Source organism: Ictalurus punctatus, chromosome 5 (genome assembly GCF_001660625.3).
Source record: "Ictalurus punctatus breed USDA103 chromosome 5, Coco_2.0, whole genome shotgun sequence".
Taxonomy (NCBI): domain Eukaryota; kingdom Metazoa; phylum Chordata; class Actinopteri; order Siluriformes; family Ictaluridae; genus Ictalurus; species Ictalurus punctatus.
In genome coordinates this window covers 28,987,430-29,011,832 of record NC_030420.2, presented here as the reverse complement: position 1 = coordinate 29,011,832, position 24,403 = coordinate 28,987,430, and the positions used below count along the sequence as shown (strand labels likewise).

General features: G+C 38.3%; 1 protein-coding gene across 1 annotated transcript in view; it reads left to right on the top strand.

The window, feature by feature from the left end:
* traf1 (TNF receptor-associated factor 1) overlaps positions 1–24,403 on the top strand; it is a 29,119-nt gene that overhangs the window by 912 nt on the left and 3,804 nt on the right. Inside the window, exons 2-8 of the mRNA XM_017466972.3 lie at positions 2,976–3,057; positions 4,988–5,086; positions 11,720–11,881; positions 17,994–18,047; positions 18,244–18,312; positions 18,920–19,345; positions 23,321–23,498. Coding sequence (XP_017322461.1) covers positions 2,976–3,057; positions 4,988–5,086; positions 11,720–11,881; positions 17,994–18,047; positions 18,244–18,312; positions 18,920–19,345; positions 23,321–23,498 — 1,070 coding nt within the window. The remainder of the gene's footprint in view (positions 1–2,975; positions 3,058–4,987; positions 5,087–11,719; positions 11,882–17,993; positions 18,048–18,243; positions 18,313–18,919; positions 19,346–23,320; positions 23,499–24,403) is intronic.

The following is a 24,403-nucleotide window of genomic DNA, read 5'->3' as shown; positions in this document are numbered from 1 at the left end:
CGCTTCTTTTGAGTCTTGGTTTGTTCTTCATGTCCTCGCAGGGAGTTTTTTCCTTCGCCATGTCACCTCTGGTGTGCTCATTAGGGATACATTTATGAATTTTACATTTATATCTGACATTGATGTTCTGTAAAGCTAAAATGAAGTTGAACTGAGTCACACCTCCAGCATCGGGGGTTCGATTCCCGCTGCTACCCTGTGTGTGTTTGTGGGAGTTTCCTCCGGGTACTCCGGTTTCCTCCCCCAGTCCAAAGACATGCATGGTAGGCATGTCCAAAGTGTCCATGGTGTATGAATGGGTGTGTGAATGTGCACAGGTGCATCTCAAAAAATTTGAAAATCGTGGAAAAGTAAAAAATTTTTCCATAATTTAATTTAAAATTCTAGATTCATTACACATAACGTGAAAAATTTCAAGACTTTTTTTTTGTTTGTTTTAATCTCGATGATTACGGCTTACAGCTCATGGAAATCAGAAATCCGGTATCTCAGAATATTAGAATTTATAATACAGAAATGTCGACCTTCTGAAAAGTATGTTAATTTATGCATTCAGTACTCGGTCGGGGCTTTAATCCTTTTGCACGAATTACTGCATCAGTGTGGTGTGGCATGGAGGCGATCAGCCTGTGGCACTGCTGAGGTGTTCTCGAAGCCCAGGTTGCTTTGATAGCAGCCTTCAGCTCGTCTGTATTGTAGGGTCTGGTGTCTCTCATAGATTCTAAATGGGGTTCAGGTCAGGCGGGTTGGCTGGACAATCAAGCACAGTAATACCAGTAGTAGCACTAGTAGTAACCCACAGTGCCAAGTCCTGCTGGAAAAGGAAATCAGCATCTCCATAAAGCTCGTCAGCAGATGGAGGCATGAAGTGCTCTAAAATCTCCTGGTAGACGCTGCATCGACTCTCCACTTAAGAAAACACAGTGGACCAACACCAGCAGATGATATGGCACCTCAAATCATCACTGACTGTGGAAACTTCAAGCAGCTTGGATTCTGTGCCTCTCCACTCTTCCTCCAGACTCTGGGACCTTGATTTCCAAATGAAATGCAAAATTTACTTTCGTCTGAAAAGAGGACTTTGGACTACTAAGCAATGGTGTTTTTAGGTAAAAGGTGTTCTGAGTTAATCAGCTGATTAGAGCTCTTCTCAGGTCGACATTTCTGTATTATAAATTCTTTATTCGAATGTTTTTGAGATACTGGATTTTTGATTTCCAAATCTGTAAGCTGTAAGCCGTAATCATCAAGATTAAAACAAAAACAAACAAAGAAAAGGTTTGAAATATTATGTGTAATTTATGTGCAATGAATCTAGACTATATGAAAGTTCCACTTATTGAATTAAATTACAGAAAAAAATGTACTTTTCCACGACATTCTAATTTTTTGTATATGATTGGGCCGTGTGATGGATTGTCACCCCGCCTTGTGCCCGATGCTCCCTGGGCTCCACGTCTCCACGTGACTAGCAGGATAAGCGGAATAGAAAATGGATGAATGGATGAAAGTTCATTTAGCACGTTTTCGGCCAAAAGTCAAGCAAGCTTCTGAGGGTGTAGGAGGTGAAACCAGTAGATAATCTAGATGGTAAACAGATATCTGTCACACCCTACACCTTAAAAAAATTCTTAAAATAACAAACTTACAAACATCAGAGACCTTTAATGGAGCGTGAAACATCCTGGAGATAATCTAAATTCTAGCATGTACACTGCGGCATATCCACAACAATGCTCTCAGAAGCAGCTGTGATTTCACATGTGAAACATCAACAACAGCGGTTAGAGAAGTTGTGCTTAGGTCCGTAGAACAAACTAAAATAAAAGTGAAAATGCACTGAGTGGTAAATAGTGGGAAAAAAAAAAAAAGAAATGGTACTGTGGTTGATCCTCCAACATGTTCTGACCTATTTCAACCACTACCGTTTCTGTTTCACTGTGTAGCCTCAGGGTAAGACGTGTTCAACTACACCTTCACATTCCCCTCACATGTCATCACATATTATCCACGTAGTCACATGTGAGAAAGTTAGGATCACGTCGTGACGGTGCGCGTCACTTACACTGTGTGGGCTGTTTTTCTATTCATGAATAATTTTTGCTGGGTGTTCCAATCGAATTAACTGAAAACAGCGACTCCAGAAGTGACCTTGACAATAATATATAACTTATATGAAATATGAAAAGGCTTTTGCTATTTGAGTAACAAACAAACAAACAAAAAAAACAAACAAAAAAAATCAGTGGGTATGAAAATGAAAACTTACGGGATTTATGCGGGGACTGCGTCAAAAAAAGTACCATTGCTTTGGGAAACCTTTAAAGGTGCTATACAGAAAATGACTGGGGAAAAAGGGTTTCCAAGTAGAATTTCATTAGACTACAATTTCGTTAAACTTCCAGAGAACATAACATTTTTGTTTCCAGAGTGTATTTATTGACATCTTTTTGTATTGATGCTTTGTTGTAATGTTTTGTTTAAGTGTTTTTGTTTGTTTGTTTGTTTGTTTATTTATGTGGTTTAGTGCTTAGCGTGTTTGCCTCACATCTTCAGGGTTGGGGGTTCGATTCCCGCCTCCGCCCTGTGTGTTTGGAGTTTTGAATATTCTCCCCATGCTTCGGGGGTTTCCTCCGGGGACTCTGGGCCCCAGCCCCCACCAGTCCACAGACATGCGTTTGTGTGTGAATGAGTGTGTGAATGTGTGTGATTGTGCCCTGCGATTGGTTGGAACCCCGTCCAGGGTGTCCCCCTGGTATAGGCTCCAGGCTCTGTGCGACCCTGCGTAGGATAAGCGGTACAGAAAGTGGATGGATGGATGGATGGATTGTCTGTCTGTTTGATTTTCGCTTCTGTTTGATTTTTGTTTTTCTGTTTGTTTGTTTGTTTGTTGATTGATTGAGTCCATAATTATTGTCCTATGTGAATTATTTGCCCTTCTTTATTTCCTTGTCTTTCTTTATTTCTTGTTTCAGAAACAACAAAAATCTCGTGTGCACAAAGTGTAAAGAAGTCCCAAACCAGCAAAGCGAGGACGGCTTACTAACTTTTGACCAGGCATGTGCTAGATCATTTTCATTCGTTGATTCATTGATTCATCTTCAGTAGCTGCTTTATCCTGATCATTACACCTCTTAATTATGGCCAGATGTTTTCCGCTCAGTGGCTTAGTTTATTATTTATTTCTTAGAGCGCAACCCCTCCCCAACTCCCCCGCCTTATTTGTGTGCGTTATCGTGTGAACAAATTCAGGCCAAACTTGCAACAGGAAATGATCAGCTGTATATCCTGTATTATTTACATCCTTCTATCATATGAGTGTGTAAAATTGGTTGCTTGGTGGTGTTTTTATTACTGACTGCAGCCCATCACACACTATGTACTTCATCCACCAGTAGGAAGAGACCACCACAGGATCATCACTCACATATTATTAGGCTCGTTCTCAGCACAGCAGTGACTCTAACATGATAGCGGCGTCTTGCGTGTTCCTGGTATGAGCGAGCTGCTGGGATTTCAAAACCACCAACGTGTCACTGCTGGGTTGAGAAACATTACACAGTTAACACGTACTGAGTCAGAGCGCCTGTGTAGGCAAGGTGTACATAGCAACTGCATAAAATACACTCCTACCAGCATCGTACACACTACCGCATCACTGCTAATCCACTACTCAAATAATATCTGTGCTTTGGTGGTTCTTTCCATTGCTTGACGGCGTAAACGGGTATGCTGACAGATATGCAAAGTGACAGTCAGTAACAGCGAAACCATGTGGCAGGCCTTACATAACAAATCGCTCGCTGTTTGTATAGTGAGTGTACTGAGGATTAAAGCGCTTTTATTGTTCATCAGTGACTCCAAAAGGTCAGTACATTACTGACCTTCAGAATTTTATTGTGACTCTAAATGGAGGTGGTAATTTATTCGAATATGGCACCACACCACAGCCATGTAAATTTTAATGCTCTTATCCACAACGAGGTAAAAAAAGTGCAGTGAAGCCTAGTAAAAATAGTAAAAATCGACATGGGCAAAGAATATCGTAATAAAATATCATAATATCACCACCATTCTATCACCGTGAACCCCAAATGGACATCATTTTGGCATGTTTTAGTGTTTGTTTTCCTCTGAGTCTGTTGTTCCTCTGAGTCAGAGTCGACGTAGTCATATTTACATTTACGTTTACGTTTACAGCATGTGGCAGACGCCCTTAACAAGAGCAACTTATATTTTTCTCATTTATACAACTGAGCAGTTGAGGGTTAAGCGCCTGGCTCAAGTGGCAGCTTGGCAGTGCTAAGATTTTGAACTCACAGCCTTCCGATCAGTAGTCCAACATCTTAACCACTGAGTTACCACTTCCATTAGTGCCATAAATATAAATGTAAATGTATTCAGGGACCTAGTGCAGCCAATTGGACAGAGACGTTTTCACATTTTTTATTAAACATCACATAAAAGCTTCATTTAAATGCGGTTTGTTTGAATAGGAACTCACAGCAACTAATAATGTAATAATCGTAGCACACAAAATACGTCTTCACGATTTAGGCATAATCCGTACTACTAATTTGTAAATAAATAAATAAATAAATAAATAAACGAAGAAAACAAAAGAAAAAGATTATGAATTTCTCACTTTTTTACAATAGAATCACGAGGTCGTGACCCCTAGCTTGGGAACGTCATGATAACCTGCTCTTTGATATTCCTCCTCTCTATTTGGATATTTGCAGTCATTCTACTGTAGTGAATGGGTTCGAGTAAGGCAGCTGTGTAACATTAATACTGCGGCATGGGATTTTTTTGTCAAGTATGCTGGGATACATTCCAGTTAAAGAACACAGCGTGTATGAGAATCAGATATACTCACCGTCACAACCCAGGTTTTAATGTATAGAAAACTTGTTGTGAGTCACAGAAGTGTTTCAGGAAAACTGTCATAATTTCCCCCTCTTTTTTTTTTTTTTTACGTCTGCAGTTCTTCAACGACGCAGCAATCAATAAAGAGATTCTAGGACTGAGAGTGCACTGCGCTAACCACGGCTGTATGTGGAAGAGCACCCTGAAGGACTTTGAGGTACTTTCCTGTGTGTATATGAAAAAGAAAAAGAAAAAGAAAAAAACCCAAACAAACCACACATTGACATAGAATCAGGCTGAATAATTTTGAAAGGCAGATCATGATTAAAGAAATAATCAGAGTCACTTTGGTATATTAAAACAATGCAACCGACTTTTATTCAGAGATTACACAGACGTACAGATTAACAGAAGTAAAAATGATTACGAGTTCTAAAGTTCTAGGTTTGGAGTGTGCTTAATTTTGACTCTAGCACAGCGCTGTTGAATTTTTCACGCAGATTGATCAGTAGGTGTTGTTTAATTCCCCTCTTCATCTATCTCCGCCGGCTTCCTGTAGCCGCCCGTATCAAATTCCAGGCCTTGATGCTCATGTACAAGAGCTTGCCTGGAACAGCACCGCACTACCTCAACGCTCTCCTTAAGATGCTCTGACCCAGTCGTCTAGCCATCACAACTCCGCCCTTGTCGAAGTCGCTCAGATCCGTACGCTTGCCCATTTTTCCTGCTTCCAACACATCAACTTTGAGGACTGACTGTTCACTTGCTGCCTAATAAATATATCCCACCCTCTTCTAACGAGGTGCCCTTTTAACGAGATAATTAAATGTTATTCACTTCACCTGTCAGTGGTTTTAATCTTATGGCTGATGAGTGAATATGAAAATAATCAACTTCAGTAACTCCACTTCACTTCAGGCCAAATCACACTACCCCATCGTCGATTGTTTTCCTGTATAGGATAGCACACTCCCAAGTCTTTTTTTCCTTACATAAATCACAGGCCTGATTTTTACCTTTTTATTAAACGCACAGCTAGTTATTGTGTATATTGTGTGCTCAGTGAGGCTACGGTTCCAGTTAAATCGTAAATCGATAAATCGATCAATGGAATGTGGCTGTGACATTAGTAGTTAGCCACTTTAATCTAATCTTAGCGCTGGACATAAAGCATATTGGCAGATGACATTTGTAATCAAATCATTACAGGTTTGTCAGATCTTCCTGGTTGCCAGATCAACTAAAATGGCCTAATAAACAAGATGTATAGCTGTATTAAAAGGAAGTGACAAACATGTGCAGGAGAGAAACTGACATCTTCGTATTTGAACGTGTCCGAGAGTCTGTACACATTCGAACACTCTACAGAGCTGAAATGATACAATGCAGATATTTTGTGGAAGCCGCTTAACATTTATCGAGCTCTGCCCCATGCTGGAAAATCCAGCTGTTTATCGGCATAGAAAATGCTGCAAAAGTCCCTTTAGAGAAACTGCATGAGCCTTGTTTATGTCTTGCTTTATATCGGTTGACATTTTGTTAAATAAAAAGGGGGTTTAAAATACATTGTTTTCAAATAATATCTTTTTTAAGATGTTGGGTCTGGCAGTCATAATTCAAATCTTTAATTTTAGTATCAGGGTTGCTGTTTTGTGATTCTCTAAGTAATTCCTCATTGTTTGTTTGGTGTTTTGTTTTTTTATTTATTTATATTTTTTTTTTTGCCAAGTTAAGGGGCTTTTTCTTGATGTAGTTTTCTGACAAATCTTCTTGTGAGCTCATGGTTTAACCTCAAACCTGACAGTGGGATAATTTACAGAAAATATTCATGACGTATAAAAGGGCAGATTTAATGTTTTATGTCTTTTCAAAACCTCATCAGGTATTAAAAATCGCCTACCAAACTTTTTTGTCCTTTGAACCGCTTCAACCTAAATGATTTGCCTGAAATTTTACGCAGGCTAACATTAAATGAAACTTCCGCTCGTAGAAAACGTCTGCCTTACGCAACACTGCCTTGAAATATTTGACTGGTTTTATGGCCAGCTTTTTACATTTTTTGTCTCCAAAAGGCTGGCTTCATACTTTCAGTAGAAAGATGCTCCAAACGTATCATACACTTGCGAAGGCTTTTGGCCTTGTCACACGCTATTCCTCACTGTGTTCCTTACCGCTGTGAAGCTTTTGTTGTCCGACTTGTGCTTCTAATTTTCATTTCCTGAAATTTTTTGCCACGAAGATTGAATTAGCTAGCTAACTAATAGCTAATTCTGACTTTATTTCTCACAATTTTGAGTTAACATCTCGCAATTCTGACATTTTTTTCTCACAATTGCGAGTTCATACTGCACAATTCTGACTTTATTTCTCGCAATTTAGACGTCCACTTGACGTTTACTGAGTTACAGACAATGCACCGACAAAGCGTCAATCATTCTCTATAAATAGACTATATACAGGAAGAACAACACTCATCAGCTAGTCAAGACCAGGTGTTAGCGCACTCGTTACCTAGAGTTAGTCACATTTCAGGTACTGCGTCAAGTGGACGTCTAATGTGCGAGTAAAAAAAAATCAGAGTTGTGAGATGCAAACTCATAATTGTGAGAAATAAAGTCAGAATTGTGAGACATTAAGTTGCAACTGTACGAAATAAAGTCACAATTCTGAGCTATAAAGTCGCAATTGCCTTTTTATTGTGACGTGACGCATGAGTAATTCAATCAACTTCTAACACTTTTTACTTACAAGCTTACAGTAAAGTGAAATAATTTGTATACTGGTTATAACGCCATGGTTTTTAATTCGTTTAGTTTTTTTTTACTTGGAATAATGACTGACATTTTTATCACGGTCTCAAAAACCCCCTGCAATTCCGTCCTGAACCTCACAACCCCCTGTATGGGATGGGAAACCCTCCCCCAGGATCACAGGGCTTCTCACGACTGTTTATTTTTCTTTCCGCCTCATTACTTATGCATTCATGAAAGTTTCTCCCTCAAAATACTGAGTGGGAATTAATGCAATGAAGCTGTTATTGCGATTTATTGCGGTTGATGGTAATGACTGAGCCTGTGTTTGTACGTTCTGAAAATAGTCGCTGCTCAGACGAGGCAATGACGGCTACAGAGAGCGCACTCTCAAAACTACAGAGTGGTTTGAATGCATATTCAGTTTCAGTGTCAGGAGAAAACACTTTGCTACCATTTCATTTACCAAGTCATATTGCTTTGAAATAATGATTCAAATCAAAAGAAACTGGTACAGTCCCTGCATTGCCAAAACTGTTGTCCACCTTTCACTTTCTGGCCTCGGGGTTTTTTTCACCATACTGTTACCTCACTTGCTGGAATGGTAGTCAGTGTTTGCCGTCTTTGCTGTACTGTCTGTAGTTTTTACTTTTTCACTGAGATCAGGACCATCAGAACATAGAGTGCACGGTGGCTTAGTGGTTAGCATGTTCACCCCCCCCCCCCAGTCCAAAGACATGCATGGTAGGCTGATTGGCGTGTCCAAAGTGTCCGTAGTGTGTGAATGTGTATGTGATTGTGTACTGCGATGGATTGGGACCCTGTCCAGGGTGTACCCTGCCGATGCTCCCTGGGATAGGCTCCAGGTTCCCCCGTGACCCCGAAGGAAGGATAAGCGTTATAGAAGATGGATGGATGGATGTTTTCTTAACACTTTATTTTACAGTTCCCTATGTTCCTATTAGTTTCATAGTAGGTACTGAATAATATCATTTAAGACGAATAGTTATGATGGTTATGATGGTTATCATGTGGTACAAACTTTGGGGGGAGTGAAATGTTTAGTAAGGACTAAAACATGATGGGGCTTTGCTGTTATAGACAAATAATCAATGTCAGGCTAGTGTGATACTAGTTGAATTAGTTATTCAACTAGTAGTGAATTACGATATGAACTGCCTTGATACATGCAAAGTGTACTGTATGCAGCAGCAGATAGATTACAGGGTAATAGGTCTCATTCTTGCTGTCACATCTGTTGTTTAGAAATGTTAGGAATGTAGATTAACTATTAACTTGGAGCTGTCTGATGCTAAAAATTCACTTTTCAAGTACTGTCTATGATTATAGAGAAATGTAGCAAATAAAACACAAGTAAAGTACAGATGCCTAAAAACCAGGAGAACCAACCTCTGCATATAATTAAGCAATATCACATGAGGAAGAGTGTTGTTGTACTGATTATCAGCATGGCTGTGATTCGGCCATAGTGAACACTGATTAGAGGATGTATACAAACAACAGTGAAATGCACCAGTGCTATTATACTAAATATCAGCCCCTTGGAGTGCTGCTTGTCCAATCAAATTAGTGGCCCGGAACTAACTGTTGTAAAGCGATATACAGTATGTCGTACTTTAGTTACGCAAAATAAGTTACCAGTACTTTGGAGATCATACCACACTAAAATCCTGTTTATACCCAGAGCTTTCTGCACCTTAAAGGCCAGTGTTACTGATGCATAGTATAATAAATGTAGGCTTGTGCGATATTGTTTTTCCCTGCTCATGATTTTCCATTTTTAAATATTGTAATGAACAATTTAATTGTCCAGAATGGATGGCCTAAAAAGAGACAGGAAAAGAAGCATTTCTAACATTTCAGGTTTAAGGAGAGTATTGGAGGGCGTAATAATATTATAAGTCGTGCGGTCGGGAACTGCTTGCTGGCAGTGGCAACAGCAAAAATTCAGCTGGATTGGGTCTCAGATGGTGGATTTTTAGGTGATTCCAAAGACATTTACAGGAGACAGTAAAAAACAAGAACAAAAAAAACCCCCCAACTATTATATTACATTACAGTACATGTATGATGTAATCTTTTTACAAATTGGTTCCCTACTGTCCACATGGCTGACATTTTTCATTCACTTCCAGTGCAGGAAAACGAAAATGAAAAGATTAAACAGCATAGTTAATCACTTTAATGTGATCATTACCGTTAACATTTTTTGTCAAGTGTTAGATTTGGCACTTAGGAGTATTTAATCTTTGTACATTAAAAATATTGTCCTTTTTTCCTCTTTAAGTGTCGTTTGACCGTTTCCGGCTGATATATTTCGGTGGCATCCTCAATAAATATAGTTAGCTGATGTTAAATACATACTTCTCTAATGATAGTTGAGTCGAATATGGATTTTATTTCATATTAATGCACGCCAAACACTGTCCATTTATCTTTCATTTAAAGCGAGGAGAGCCCCGAGAGCATATCATTTCTAGAAAACGTTACTGGATATCATGCCAGTATAAAATTGTGTATTGTATTTGCCTAGATAGAAGCAACTCATATTTAATCAAGTGTGAAAATTAAATGTAATATAAAAACCCCAATAACAAATGTCAAGGTAAAATATGAATTTGGATCTGCGTGTTTCTCTGCTGACTGAAAGACACACGCAAGAGGGTTTAATATTTCACCAGCCATGTGTAAATTAGGAAGGTGTGCCTGTCTTCATTTGTATGTACGTTCTTAATAGATCGAACTGACAACCCCAGCAGCAAAAAAAGGTCGTGAAAATGGCCGTAATTAGCTCTTCCCATAAAACGTACCTTCAGGCCAAAATGAGAAATTACATCTGCACTTTTACATTTGGAACCAACCTGAAAATGAGATCTGCAAAGTTTCTGATCTGATGTAATTGGCCATCCAGGGCCGTAGAGACACACTAACCTTTTAGCTAAGCTTTTTTTATGGTCTGCTGGCCTACATTACTACTACAGGACACCACTGGAATGTGGTTTGGATATGAGAGCAGGATTTTGTGGTCACCTCATTGCACAATCCAACCACTAGCACTTCTCCAAAGCGGCACAGCAGCTTCTTAGCGTTTTAAATCTCACTAAATCTGCCAGTCAGAGAGCATGAACGGTTTGTGTTCTTTTTTTTTTCTTGCAGCGTTCTCATGTTGCTTCTAAAGACTTTCTTGGTGTAAGTGGACAAGGTTTTCATACTTCAGTCATCTCTCACTGTCTTTTTGATCTTTTGTCTGATTTTCTTTTCTCTTTTTTTGCTTTGACCTTGGTGATGTCCTGAAAAGGTGCTTTTAATTTTTTTTTTTTTAATTAAAATGGGATTTAGTCCTAAAGAGCTATTAAAACATTAAAAATATATATAGCTGGACTTTTTGTACTGGTATGTTGGCGGACGCATGTTTACTCATGACTGGAAAAAAAAAGGTGCGGTTATAAACTTTAACCAATTTAAAAGATCACACAGATCAGCGTCAGCCTCTGAACCATAAATAAGCTAGTCTTGTGGCTTTTGCATCATTGCTTGCTCGGCGCAGAATATTGCTGTTTTGGACCTCTCCACAACCCCCCTATATATCAGTCTGTCTTAAAGATTTAATATTCTTTTTAAATCTTGAAAAAAGCAAGTATAAGATCAGAGGCAGGGGTGAATCATTTTTGTAAAAATGGCAACAATTTATTACCTACTTCAATGATGTACACACCCTGGAGGTGGCTTGAGGGACAGTATACTGTAAATACTAATCATGTTACTTTAGGGTTATTCTCCCACCCTTTCTTTTGGTTTTGGCTGCGATTATTGAATTGGGGCTGGGTATGGTGGGGGTTGTTGGATGGTGTGTTATAATATGTAAAATGTGATTTCCCAATAAAAATTCTATGGCAAAAAATTATTACATATCATTATTACATATCAAAACAGCAGTTGCAAAAATGGACACTGAACCCTTTCATTAAATGGAAACGTGAATTGTTACCAGATGTTTTTTTTTTTTAAATTACAAATAAAGAAATAAATAACCAACTATTCCTGAAATAGCCTGATTGTAGCTTGTGAAAATCTTCTAGGAGCATCAGAGTCAGTGTGAGTACGCCTTAATCCCCTGCAATGTTGGCTGTGGCTTGATGGTTTTGAGGAAGACGTTGGCCACTCACCTGGAGAAAGGCTGTCCCAATAATAAGAGCACGTGTCCTACATGTTCCTGCCCTCTGAGCCCTTCAGAGCTCCAGGTAAGAACATCCCTTCCATGTACAGTGACTTGCATAAATATTCACCCCTCTTTGAACTGTTCCACAATTTCTAGTGTCACAGCATGAAAATGAAATGGCCTTTCAAATGATTGGGATTATATTTCATGAATGTACAGAAAAGGAGCCATGATATTGAAGTGGAGGGGAAAATTTTGATATAGTTTGGAAAATTATTTACAAAGAAAAACACGATTGCAGAAATATTCACCCCATTGCTGTGAAACCCCTAAATTAGTTCTGGTGCAACCAGTTGCCATCAGAAGTCGCGTAATATTACATCCATTACATTACAGGTTATGAATGGGTCGATGACTGGAAGAGTGAACAAATCCTGATGTTGTTTTTCCCTAATGCTAATTTTATTTTTTTAATTTATTTTAATTTTGGCTGAATTGTGTAGCTGGTGTGGAATGATATTTGTGCCACTAGGATTCAGATTTGAATTTTGTAACTATAAAAAGTTTAGAGATTGTACATATTGAAAGTCAGTTTTAAACCAATCAGGAATGAGTATCCTAAAATCCTTGCACTACAAATGCCATCTCTATGATAACAACTTTAATCTAGAGGTGTGCTTCAGTGTGGGACTTTAAAAAAAAAAAAATCCCACTTCCACTCTCTCCACAAAGAATTCCGACCAATCTCACTCGCTCTTGCAGTTACTGTTTTTGTTTGTGTCCACCCGCAATATTTATGACATCAGCTGGTTCTGTTTACCGAATACAAATCTGAATAAATTTAGTCATTTATTGAAGATGAATGCATTAATGCAGTAATCAAACCACACACGAGCAACCAACCACCTCCAGTATTCTCCCATGTTAATCAATGCTCTCTTTCTTTGTCCCGTGAGCTTCATATCCGACTGCCCAATCCTACCTCATGAAAATAACAACCGCCCGCTTCCATGACTTTTTTAATGGGTCTCGTTGGATCCACTCCTCTATCTTGATCCACACCTCTAAATTAGTCCTAACTTTACAGTACATTTGGGAAACTGGGCCCAGGAGTGTAAAATCTAAATTCGACTTTGTTAACATCACTATTTCAAGTTCAGTTAATTGAATTTAGGTTTCTATAGTGTTACGCCCAAGAACTTTGAGAAAACGCAAACACTGAGCCAATCAGCAGCCAGGAAATTACCAAGTGCCCCATGCTGAATTTTGAATTTAGTGAATCTGAAATATTCAAGAACACTGTGAACCCTAGCAGTCTTTACTTAAACAATCAAGTAATCATGACTAAACATTACAAAAGATAAAGCGTTGCATTTTGGACCCATAAATCAATTTTGATTTTACCTGCAAAATGCATAAACTTAAGATTTCAAGTGTTATGAACTCAAAAATCCAGATTTATTAAAATAGCTCACTCTGGTCTTCTTTTGATGTGATTGGCCATGTAAGGAGTTCCACCTGGCAACAAGAGAACTAATGCACTGATTGGTAGATCATTTCAAAAGGCGGTCCTCTTCGTCTCGTCTGTTGCTAAACTATAACTTACACTGTATGAACATCAGGTTAAATGAACTTAATAATTTAAGTACAGTCTACATGAGCTCCAAGTTAAATCAACTTAAATATACCAGTGGGTTTTGGGAGACCCCATTACTCAAGTAAATTGAGGTAACAAGTTTACTCATTCAGTTGAGCACAGTCAACTTGTTAGGGTTTTCAGTGAAATAAGAAATTTGTACTTAATGTTTTAATTGATGTTTTATTTGATTTTATTACATTTTTAAATGATCAGGGCTGAGTATGCCAAAAGCAAGGGTCACTGGTCACTGATTAGAAGGTCAGGTGTTCAATCCCCAGCACCACCAAGCTGCTACCATGGTTCATGAGCAAGGTCATTGACCTGTTCTGTTTTAGGAGCACTGTATCATCACCCTGCGCTCTGACCCCAGCTAACTAACCAGCTGGGACATGCAAAGAAAAGAATTTTGCTGTACTTTATATACGTACATGTATAGATGGCAGTAAAGGATTTCCTCTTTTTATAATTCCAAACTTCAGTTTGCAGTTCCAGTCCAGTTCAAATCAAAGTCCTAGCAGCACAAACATAATTTTGCACTTGTGCATTCTACTGGACATGTTGTTTGTCTTACTAGGGTTGCATTATTTATACTGTATGTAGCGCTGTGTAGAATCCCTGCATTGTCTTGTATGCTGTATATTGAAGGAGACCAAGAGGAAGCAGCTTGTAAAAAATTGTAAAAACTAATGTAAAACTGCCATCCCCTACTCCATATGATATAACCGATAGAGATGCACCCATACCGATTATCACTTTATGGGCAATCTGCCGATAGTTTAAAAAAACAACTGACGATCAGGGCCGATTATCAATCAAAAGAGGGCGGGAAAACGTCGATTTTGTGCTGTGAGTAAAGAAGATGTCTATCATGTGGAATGACGACAAAACTGCAGTTTGTAACATCTGCACTGATAAAAATTTAACACCGACCGGAAACTGCAGCAGTGAAGCTTTTCTTTGTGGCGAGTGAATGTGAGACTAACAGGAGGTTTTTTAAAGTTCAGTCAATGTTAATATGAATGAATAACATTCAATAAGTTAAGAAATCTTACTTTAATCTTCAGAATTTAATTAATGTGTTAATGTTAATTAGGGTAAGGTGTTTTCTGTTTATGAGACCAGTTACTGTGAAACAACTTGTTGAAACGGAGAGGATAAAGTTTTTATTTGCATTTCTTTCAGAATTGCGGAATTAATTCTTATTCATTTATAAGAAGGCATAAAAGGCAGAGCTATCGGTATTTGTATCGGTGTCGGCCGATATCGCTCTGAATAATCAGTGATCGGTATCGGCTGAGAAATTTACTATCGGTGCATCTGTAATAACTGATACTGTATGTAATGTAGAAACCAATTTATTTAAATGTATTGAGAGCTAGTGCGCACCTTTTGAGGATGATATTGTTGAACCACACACTTTTAATTAGAATCAAAAAGAGCCAATCGAAAACAACAGGATGTGTGGATTTTCTTTATAAAGTAAGAAAAAAAAACATATAGTATGATGACTTACTTAATCCATGAAACATATCAGGAGTTAATCTAAGTTTCTGTGGACTTGCCTTAATATTTAATTACATTACACCGCATTAATTAGCCTACAATAGTAGACAGAGTGGCTTGTTAGCTTGTTCATATAGATTTTTCCTGTGCTTAATTTGCTAAAGGTTACTGGATGTTAATATGCCAGCTCCCTCTCTCTCCCTCTCTCTCCCTCTCTCTCCTCTCTCTCCCTCTCTCTCCCTCTCTCTCCTCTCTCCCTCTCTCTCCTCTCTCTCCCTCTCTCTCCCTCTCTCTCTCCCTCTCTCTCCCTCTCTCTCCTCTCTCCCTCTCTCTCCCTCTCTCTCCTCTCTCCCTCTCTCTCTCCTCTCTCCCTCTCCCTCTCTCTCCATCTCTCTCCTCTCTCCCTCTCTCTCCCTCTCTCTCTCTCTCCCTCTCTCTCCATCTCTCTCCTCTCTCCCTCTCTCTCCCTCTCTCTCCCTCTCTCTCTCTGACACTGATTTGAGAGGAAAAAAAAGAAAGAAATCCTGGACTGGTAATTGGTATTTTCTGAATTGTGTGAAAGGAATGTAAATAAGTGAGCGGCTTAGTTCAGGTTTCTCATCACCGATTCCAACATGGCCGCATTACCTCAGCGAGTGTTGCAATTTTTAGTAGTGTCATCATGTCAGAGGGTGTCGAGGAGATGCTATGGCTGTACCTCTTGAATTTTATTACACTAGACGAGGCATCAGAAAAAGAGCTAATGTCTCACATTTTTCTTTCAAGGTTGCCAGTGCAGTGGAGCTTTTTTTTTTTCGTTTGTTTGTTTGCTTGGTTTTTTATGTTATTTATTTATTTATTTTTAATGTAATGCCATTTTGATGTCCTTGAGTCATGGAGTGTAGCGTCTTAAATAAAACAAGAACAAAGTCTCCGGAAACGTCTTTTAAATATCATGTGTAATTAGCAGAATTGATCGTAGACATGTATGTAACTTGTCTATTTTGGTCATGTAGCATAGCAAGCTACATTTCTCTGTGAGAATAAGTTAGCATAATTAGCTACTTCTCAAAAAGTAGTTCAGTACTCACAGTGCAGTTTAGGATTGTGGCTAACGGTGGAGTTAAGAGGTCTAGATCTGATTTCATCCATGGATTAAAAATAAATATCAAAGTACCTTTATTTATGTTAAATACAAATTACTTTATGGAAGTTATGACATACAGTGTAGTATTTTTCTTGTTCTTTAAAACGTCTTTGGGTTATTAACTAGCTGTGACTTATGTACAGAAAATAAAAATAGCTATGCTAGTTATGTCATTAATGCTGGTTATTAGCTATGCTAGTTATGTTAGTGTAAATGAGTGTATACACTGTAGTATCTTTCCTGTTCCTAAAAAATTCCTTAGTTATTAACTAGCTGTGACTTGTACAGAAAATAATATTAGCTATGCTAGTCATGGCAGTAATGTTAGCTATTAGGGTCATTCCTGTGTTCCCAGGGTCCTATGTTCCCCAGTTCAGTATTCTGTTAACACACACATTAAGTAAACATTTCCAATGTTTACTTCTATGTAGTCAGGACTCATTTTACCAGGGCCGTATTAACTTTATTACCTTTTAACTTTAAAGACTAAAGACACATTTCAATGAATAACAACATACATTCGTTTAAAATCCATACTTCATCCAGACTAGAAATTTATGAAAGTTATGAACTTGGAATATTAACTAGGTTGCACATGCTGAACCCTCATTTGTTCTGCTCTAAAAAAAAAAATAAAAAATAAAAAAAAAAGAAGAAAAGAACAAGAAAGAAAAGAAAAAAGAAGCTGTTATATTCATACAGTCCATACTTGAACAATAGTGAAATGTATGCACTAAACTGAAGAAATGCCGTACTGTAGCCTATAAAACACAGTAAACGGTCATAAAAGGAACAAAATGTTAAGTATGATATATCCCAGCTCTCACTTATGCTGAACCCTAACTCCAGCTTTAAATCACCATGTGTTCATTATGCGCCGTATAAATCTGGGGAACATAAGACCCTGGGAGAATTGATACGCTTACTTAAATATGCTAGTTATGGCAGTTATGCTAGGTTTTGGATTAACGTTTGCCATTTCGTTGCATTCCTGTTCCAAAATGAAAGTCAGTTAGGTTATTAAAGCCTTAAAGCTTTTCTTTTTTAGCATGATTGACATTCATGTGTAGTACACTAAAAGACACTACAAGAAGGATGGTATGTAGTATAAAAGTATGAAAAGCATACCATTTATAACACAGCCCATGACATTTTGCACCAAATCCCAGAGGCGTATTTAATCCTACTTTATAACATGTATACGTAAAGAAAGAAAAACAAGAAATACAGATTTGTCCTGTAAGGAGTGTCTTTCGTACATATGAGAATTTTTGCAGCTCAGATATTGCATGACCTCATACAGCCCTCATCTCGGCAGTAGCCAGACAAAGTTTGAGGGTAGTTTGCCCTTGGTGAAACCCCTGTGGGTGCCTCTAAGCCGTAGAATCTCCAGAGCCATATTTCTTCTGCTGTCATGCAAACTGATCCAAGAGCTCAGGGACATGGATTAGAGAAGCAAAAGAGGAAAGATATAATAAAAGGTTTAAATCTTAGAACCCTGACACTGATTTAATCCACACTTAAAGAGGACTCCAGACTTTTAATGACTAAAACTTTTCAAAGCATCTTCAAACACATAAGGGGCATATGTGGCAAAATGATCTTATACACACACACAAATATATATATATGTGTGTGTGAGTGTGTGTGTGTGTGTGTGTGTATATATATATATATATATATATATATATATATATATATATATATATATATATATATATATATATATATATATATATATATATGTATGTATGTATGTATGTATATATAGTGACAGCTTATTTTGATGAGAATAAACAAGATTGGAAAAGAGCATTAATCCTTCATACTTCACTACTGATGTGCTGTTAATGGAATACAAAAGAGTGGTGGTGTATTTTAAAACTTCTGAAGCATAAGGTCCATTAAACCTATTTTCTCTTACAGAAGCATGTGTGTCCCAGTGACAAGAAGGCTGCGAAAGTAGAGAAACGGCAGAAGGTAAAATAACAACAACAACAAAAAAAAAAAACCCAAAAGACTTTCTAAGATATAAAATAAAACATTAATCTTGTTTTTTGGCTGATAATATTATACGTCATGACAAGCCTTGTACATAAGGTTAAACCTATAATTTTCTATGCTTTGTGTGTGTGTGTGTGTGTGTGTGCTTAACATGAATATCTATATTTTTAAGGATAATAAGCAAGCAAATTCCAAAAGGAAAGAGACGTGTCTCTTCTCTGAAGTTGGATGCGCATTTAAGGTAACCCTTTCGAATAAATTTGTCTGAAGCGTCTTTACCAATATGATAATTATTGAGAAGATTAAGATTGAGAAGTATCAACAAGCGATTATCACTAGTTATGTGAGAAACTAATTAAATAGTATTTTTGTTTACTTAAAGGTGCAGTTAGTAAAAAGTATTCAAAGATTAAAAGGTTGATAGACTTGTAATAATGATATAATTACAATGATACCAGAGAAAAACTGTCATTTACAGTGTTTCCATGCAGTTGATCAGGCTAATTTGTTTTATTTCAGGCTCTTGTTTGCATTTTTTCTGGCCCAGAAATTAGCTCCACCCACAGCCAGATCAAAGCTACATAGCTTTGCCACTTTTCTATAAAAGCCAATCACAAGGCATAATTTCAACACAGCTGATCGAGCCATTTGTTTAAGAGGGAAGAGGAAGTCTTGACAATGTTTTTATTACAGTTTCAATTCTGTTTTTAGTCAGCAATGGGCTTTTAAAAAATTACAGTCTGCCCCTTTAATGGGAGAAAAAAACAAGGTGTTCTACCATTGATGATACTGATTTAGACAACAGCGTTAATGATTTATAACACTGATTGCCCTTCTTGTTCTTTCAGGGAAATGTGGAGAAAGTGCGAGAACATGAAAGCTGCAGTTCCGCAGCCCACCTCCAGCTCCTCCTGGAGGTCCTCAGGGGCGTTCGGGTCTCTGTTCCTTCCCCACCTGAGAGGAGTGTACACTTCCCAGGCCTGGACCTGCTCCTCCATGGCCAGAGCTCACCTTCCGTCTGTGCACAGTCGGCTAGTGAGTTAGAGACCGACGGAGAGGATGGAGGAGTGAACGACATGGCACTGAGCCTTCACGATGACCAAGCTGAGCTGGAAGTGGGCCAGCAGCTTCACGCACTTCAGCAGAGGCTGCAGATCATGGAAAACATCATCTCGGCACTCAACCGTGAGGTGGAGAAAACCCAGCTCACCGTGGCAGCCCTGGACAGAGACTCCTACAAAAGCATGCAGCTGTTGGAGCACTTGGAGAGCGTGGTATGTTACTGAAGATGATCACTGATATGCTTTGATTTAAAATGGTTTAACACTAAGTAGGGGTGGAACTGTATGATATAATAATCTTCTCATGGCATATTAAAAGGTCAGTGGTAGTGCAAGGGTTAAATGATTTGCTTAGAGAATATATGGATCTTCTTCAAAACTAGTGTAGCATAAACTGAATAATTATCTCTTTATTACAATCTAACATACAGTAGTATATTACCACATCTCCGGCTTATCACTAGCAACTCTGCTAGTTGCTTTTTAGCTTCACTAATTTCCTTTTTTTTTCATTTTCTTTTCTTTTCTTTTTTTTTTAAATTACAACCTTATTGTGATAAAACCCCAGCGAGGAACACCATTAAAAGATGTGTGGCTTGTTATCTCCTACTGAAAGCCCATTAAAGATGTCATAACCCTACCAAAGTGCTTCATATTGACTACCTTATCAGTGTTCCTCAAGCACGATTAACTGATTCTACTATCATCAGTATGGGTGCAATTAGTCTTCCCGTTGCTGTCGTGTCAAACTGTTCTTCCGTAATCAGGGTGAAATCTATGAGTTTGTAATTCAGTAAGAACACATACACATATTACACTCATACATTGAAGGAACCAGTTCCTCCTCTGCTACTCATTGATATTTACTTAAAAAAAATTTGTCAGATCATTTTTTTAGCTCACTAAAACTAACCATTAAAAACTGTAGCGATTCACTAAACAGGCCCAGGACACTTTTAGTGCCTATAATATAGTAAGATCAAGCAGATGGTTGCTACTGTTTTGCCTTATTGCATATGCATTTATGAGAGTTTCCCTCTCATAGCACAGATACTAAGCAGAAATTATTATAATGAATCAACTATCAGCTAATTTCTGTATGTAATGAATAAAACACTTGGGGGCATGCTGTTATAGGTAAATAATTAATAATAGTAATAACAAGGTGGTGTGATACGGCCTGACGTGAATCATAGTTGCCCTCTCGATTAGATTAGACTCTTTAGATTCCCATGACGGAAAACTTAAAGTTACAGCTTTACCTCTGACTGTTACAAAACGCTGACACTGGAGACTCATTCCTTAAATGTTAAGCAGACGTCTCCTTAGGTAAAGCTTCACCACGTGAAAGATTTGATCATTTTATTTGTTGAGCAGGTAGTCAGCGATGGAAAACACTTGAGCAATTCTACTTTGTTACTACACTTAACTAGTATTTTGGCGTATTTATACTTTACCTTATGGATAATTGTCCATCCATTCATCTTCTATACCGCTTATCCTTCACTTCAGAGTCACGGGGAACCTGGAGGCTATCCCAGGAAGCATCGGGCACAAGGCGGGGTACACCCTGGATAGGGTGCCAATATGGATAATTGTAATTATATAAAAGTACATTTCCAAGAAAATAACATTTATATTTTACTCCTTATATTTTTATTTAGACTTTCAGAGTACTTGGTACAAATCATGAAGATCTCGATTTCTCTCATCAACCAAGGACTGGACACTATACATCGATCGAATGGGCTCGAATTTAGCAACCATTTAAGTTGATCAGTTTAGAAAAAAACCTACATGCCACTTTGTCATTGCGGCGACCTTCTCACGCTACACACTAATTAGCGTAATAGCTATCTGTGTGTGTGTCAGAACATTGATAAGCTACTGGACTGCAGTGTTGAACTTGAGGATGATCGCCCCTGGCCCTACCTCAGTAAAATGTTTCAATAAAAACATTATTATTAGTAATCAAAGACTTGTGTAAAATGAGGTGTCTCGTTTTCCTCCCAGGAAGGCATGAATTAATAGAATTTGAATGTTTGCGTGTTGAGGTTCGTTTCGCTATTTTACTAGCTATATTTAACTAGGTTAGTTTTAATATTTAACAAGGTTAGTTTTGCTAATTTACTAGCTATATTTAACTTAGACAGGTTTCTTTTATGGACGTATAGTCTGTTTTAGTTGCTAATCCCAGGTTAGACTAGCTTCATTTGCATGTTAACTGATGTATCTGTCTACACAAGTCAAATTCTATCTAATGGTAAATACTGTTTATTTACTTATGATTTATTCATTAGCAAACTAGGTAGCGCTAGTCATGCATATGTCCAGCAAACTTACTGAATGATATTTTCAGGTAAACTAGCATAGTTGCTTTATAAATAAACTCATTAAGGTAATTAGACAAGTAATCAGAGTTACTTTTCACATGAAAACATGACTTTAAACTTATTTCTTTTTCAAATACTTTTACTTTAGTACATTTAAAAGTTGGATTTTATTTCACTATTGGCCGCATATTTCCATTTCACGAAAGTATCATTTTTCAGAGACATGTTGAAAATTACAGACTGTACAGTTCCCAAATAGATTGGGATGCGCAAAATGAAATTATACACGGATTAGAAAGTTTTGGAACCTGCTTGGCAAGGTAGATAACCATGTTGAGGCAAAACACCACGTCATTGCCTGTTCTATGACTGAAAGTAAAAAAAAGAAAACAGTAAAAAAGAGGAGTTTACATTGTGCCCACAGTGTATTCATTATTCAAGATTAGGCTGTATTTTATTTGAAAGCATGGTTTTAGTCGAAAACCTCTATTAGAAACTAAATTATCAGCACTCACCAGCACAAATAGTCAGGGAGAACATTTTTGGTAAACATGGCGCTCAGTCCTAGGAAATAAATTCATGTTTTAACTGTGAATCATACCCACAAATTGACTCCTTTGCAAATCATTTGCACTGGTAATGCTAATGAGGTTAACAAAAGCTGCTCCAGCACCTGTGCGCAATCATCCGTGCGTGCTGTTTCATCTCAATCAATAATGTAAATAGTCATTTCAACTGTCTAAATTCATTTTCTGTTAGACAAAACAAGTTCATTATTTTCATCCTGTTTTCATTTCATCTTTGCTCAGCAAATAAGATGCACTTGTGTCTGACTGAATTACTGATACGGCGAATTAGAAAGGAATTCATTGTAAAACATGCTGTAAAAATCATTTTGCTGTGTGAGATTTATACATGAATTCATACATTAAATGGGGGTTTGATTTACATTTCCCGTAGAAATAAATGGAGAGATTATTATTTGGGACTGCTGCGAGTATCTATAATGGCCTCGGCGGGTGAGTTTGCGAGTCACGTCCGTGAACTCAGAGCAACTCGGGTGATAGAGACATACAGTTGCAAGGAAAATTATTCAACCCCCATTGTAAATCAGGTTTATTGTCAAAATTTACAGACGTTCAGCTGTTTGTAATGAACATATCAAACAAAAGCAATTGAAATAGTTCAACACAACGAACGCTTCCAGCGGTTTCCTCAAATTCAACTGAAAATGCATCTTTAGTACTTAGTAGAGCATGTTTTGCTGTTATGTCCTGCTGCAAACGAGATGCATAGCCAGACATCAGCTTCTGGCAGCGTTCCTGAGGAATCTCAGCCCAGTCCTCATGAGCAATGGCCTCCAGTTCAGTAATATTCTTGGGTTTGCGTACTGCAACCGCCTTCTTCAAATCCCACCAGAGATTTTCTATGGGGTTTTTTTTATATTCACTTGACTGTTATGGCCCTGTAGAATCTTCCTGGGGTTGAATAATTTTGATTGCAACTCTATCAGTACTGCTGCATGAGCTAGCTTGTTATCAGCCCAGAGTTGTGTAGCTTTGCAAGATTACATCCCTACGCTCACGATTCTCATTCTCACGATTCTCAAGAGCTGATACTCAGTGATAGGATCACGGCACAGTGGAATAGTTTAGGCTTTGTGGTAAATATGGTAAATGTGTTCATTCTGCCGAATCTGAGAAAGCTCATCGCTTTATAATGCACATACTGTAAAAAGTAAAAAGAAATCTCTGTGGAGTGTTATACTGTCGCAAGGCTGCGGTTTCAGCAGCTACGTTAGGATTTAGAAATGTCCTGTTTGACAGTAAGGGCCTGTCTGCTGTGGTGTTTTTAGGTTGCAGACCAGCAGCAGAGAATGATCAGGAAAGATGTACACATCGTCTCCCTGCAGCAGAGCATCAGCGCACAGCACGACGTGTCCTACGATGGCACGTTTCTCTGGAAGATCTGTGATGTCAGTCAGAAGCTAAGAGAAGCAGCTACAGGGCAAAGGAGCAGCCAGTACTCACCAGGTATGTACACACACACACACACACACACACACACACACACACACACACACACACACACATCAACTGCCTGCCCGCTGCACAGTATGGAGCTGTATGCAATGTAGAAGGCATGAGAGTTGAATTCCGTCACACGTAGCAAGAGAAAAACTCCAAACGTGGGGTCCAAAAATTCTGAGACCACACTGAAAATATATTTTTTTTCTTTCATGACTGGGAATAAACAAGTTTCAGAAAAATTTAAAACAGAGTACACACCCTCTCCGGGGTTGGGGGTTCGAATCTCTCCTCCACACAGTGTGTGCAGAGTTTGTATGTTCCCCACCTGATTCGGGGTTTCCTCCGGGTACTCCGGTTTCCTCCCCCTGTCCAAAGATATGCATTGTAGCCGGACTGGCATTTTCATATTGTCTGTAGTGTGTGAGTGTGTGTGCAATTGTGCCCGACAATGGATTGGCACCCCCGCCTTGTGATCTGAGTTGCCTGGGATAGGCTCCAGGCTCCCCGTGACCCTGTGTAGGATAAGCGGAATGGAAAATGGATGGATGGGGTGCTGGAACATTAAGCAGCATACATGTGCGCTATATGTATATTATTAAAAACGGTATTGTTTTAGCAGTTGCATCTGTAATTGCACTTAAGTTCACGCTGCATAACTTTCAAAATCTCAGAAAAGATCCCTGCTGAAGAGCACCTGATCACTAAATCCTGATTTCTCATGAAAATAAATGAGAGAGACTTCAGCAAGAAATAGGGGAAAATGCGGTTGGAGAAACATTGGTAGTGAGGATTGTCTGTTCTGCAAAGGGAACCAGAGGTACAGCTATTGTTAATTGTCAACTGTTATTGCGAATCGTGTCACGTTGGTTTTTATTTTTTGCTGTGTTAATTAAAAGCATTATTGTTTT